At 59.5% G+C, this 1,548-nt stretch overlaps 1 protein-coding gene across 1 annotated transcript in view; it reads right to left on the bottom strand.

The window, feature by feature from the left end:
• The window catches only part of NLRC3 (NLR family, CARD domain containing 3), a gene marked incomplete at its 5' end in the record, with an annotated part of 10,510 nt that overhangs the window by 7,149 nt on the left and 1,813 nt on the right, over positions 1 to 1,548 (bottom strand). The window contains one exon of the mRNA XM_010134707.1: positions 220 to 1,540. Coding sequence (XP_010133009.1) covers positions 220 to 1,540 — 1,321 coding nt within the window. The remainder of the gene's footprint in view (positions 1 to 219; positions 1,541 to 1,548) is intronic.

The raw sequence follows: 1,548 nt of genomic DNA, 5'->3' as shown, positions 1-1,548 counted from the left end.
GAGAACAGGCGCAGAAGGGACAATGCTCCCGCCACATCTGCCCATCGTGGGTGGAAAAACTCAAGCACAGAGGCGGAGCTGACCCAGCGCCGTCCCCAGGGCAGCTCTCTGCTGACGGACAGTGCTGGCAGGCCCACGGCTCCCACGGACACCGGGGAGGCTGCGTCACAGCCCGGCGCCCCTGCCCGCTTCTCCCAGTGCCGTCCCACCAGGGCTCACCTGAGGCTGTGGCAGAAGAGGAGCTGGGAGAGCAGGCTCTTACAGACGTTGTAGGTGAGGCAGTTGGAGAGGTTCGTCTCCTCCACGCAGGCGTCGGAGACCTGCAGGAGGTAAGCCAGGGCAGAGCAGTTCACGGGGGTCAGCATCCCGGCCAAGCCCTCGTTCTTCATTGCTTCTTCCACAGTCTTAGCGATCTCTGTGTGCTGGATTTCGTACAGGCAGTGCATGGTGTTCACTGTCCGCGAGGAGATGATGTAGTCGGTGTTCAGGCAGCCCTGGAGGAAGCTGATCGCTTGGCTCCTGAAGCCGTTGTGCTCGTCCTTCACCAGCAGCCACCCGGCGAGCAGCTTGTTCACCTGCGGGGAGAGGAGCCCGCAGAGCAAACGCGCAAAGATGTCCAGATGCCTGTCCTCCGCCTGCAGCGACCTCTGGACAGCGCTCTTGAAGTGGTTGAGGAAACCCAGCTTGGGCCAGGACATCCCGCTCTCCGTGAAGAGGTCGAATATCGCCCGCTTCGCGGCCGTGTAGTAATAAAGGGCCGCGAGAAACTCCTGCAAGGTCAAGTGGGAGAAGCAGTAGGCTGTGGAGGACGGCACCTCCTCCTTGAGCAGCAGGCGGCTGCACACGCTGCTCTGCAGCAAGGCAAGGTCAACGCCGTACGCCTTCATGTCCGGGTCGTAAAAGACGTGTTTCTTTTTGAGCAGCCCGTAGAAGGCCAGTCTGCCCAGGCTGCCCACTATCTTCTTGCTGTTGTTCGCAGCCTGATCGATCCTGAGCGTTTCTCTCGTTTTTTCTGGCCAGTCGCTGCTCAGCGCTGTTTTAAAGAAATAGGAGCAGATTTCTGACAGGGTCCTGGGGACGGCCGTTGTTTCCTGGGATTGGCTGGTGCTGTTTCTTAGGTAAGAACCGATTGAGGAGCCAGCAATCCTGCAGAAGCCAGGCACGGCGCACATGGCGTGTAACGACCTGTTGGCCCTGATGTGATGCAGGACCTGGCTGGAGACGTCTCTGTTGTCAAGGAACATCTGGTCCAAGAAGTCCTTCATCTCCACAGCTCGGAAACCTCGTATTTCTGTCATCCGGTCGACAAGCCCGCCGGGGATTTGGCTGGCCGCTGTTGGCCGCGACGTGACCCAGACAGAAGCCTCCTGCAGCAGGTTGCCACGTATAATGTTGGTGATCAGGTTGTCCACTTGGATCTCCTTTTTGGGGTCGGTGCATACCACCGTGTTGGAAAAATCCAAAGGAGTCTTGAACTCATCCAAGCCGTCCAGAATCAGCAGGGTCCTGGCGGCTCCCCCCGAGATGCAGCTCGGCTCGGGGGTGGGG

The sequence above is a fragment of the Buceros rhinoceros genome, unplaced genomic scaffold (assembly GCF_000710305.1).
Source record: "Buceros rhinoceros silvestris isolate BGI_N320 unplaced genomic scaffold, ASM71030v1 scaffold21734, whole genome shotgun sequence".
Taxonomy (NCBI): domain Eukaryota; kingdom Metazoa; phylum Chordata; class Aves; order Bucerotiformes; family Bucerotidae; genus Buceros; species Buceros rhinoceros.
Note: the sequence above shows the minus strand (reverse complement) of the source record. Positions and strands in the feature narration are given on the sequence as shown.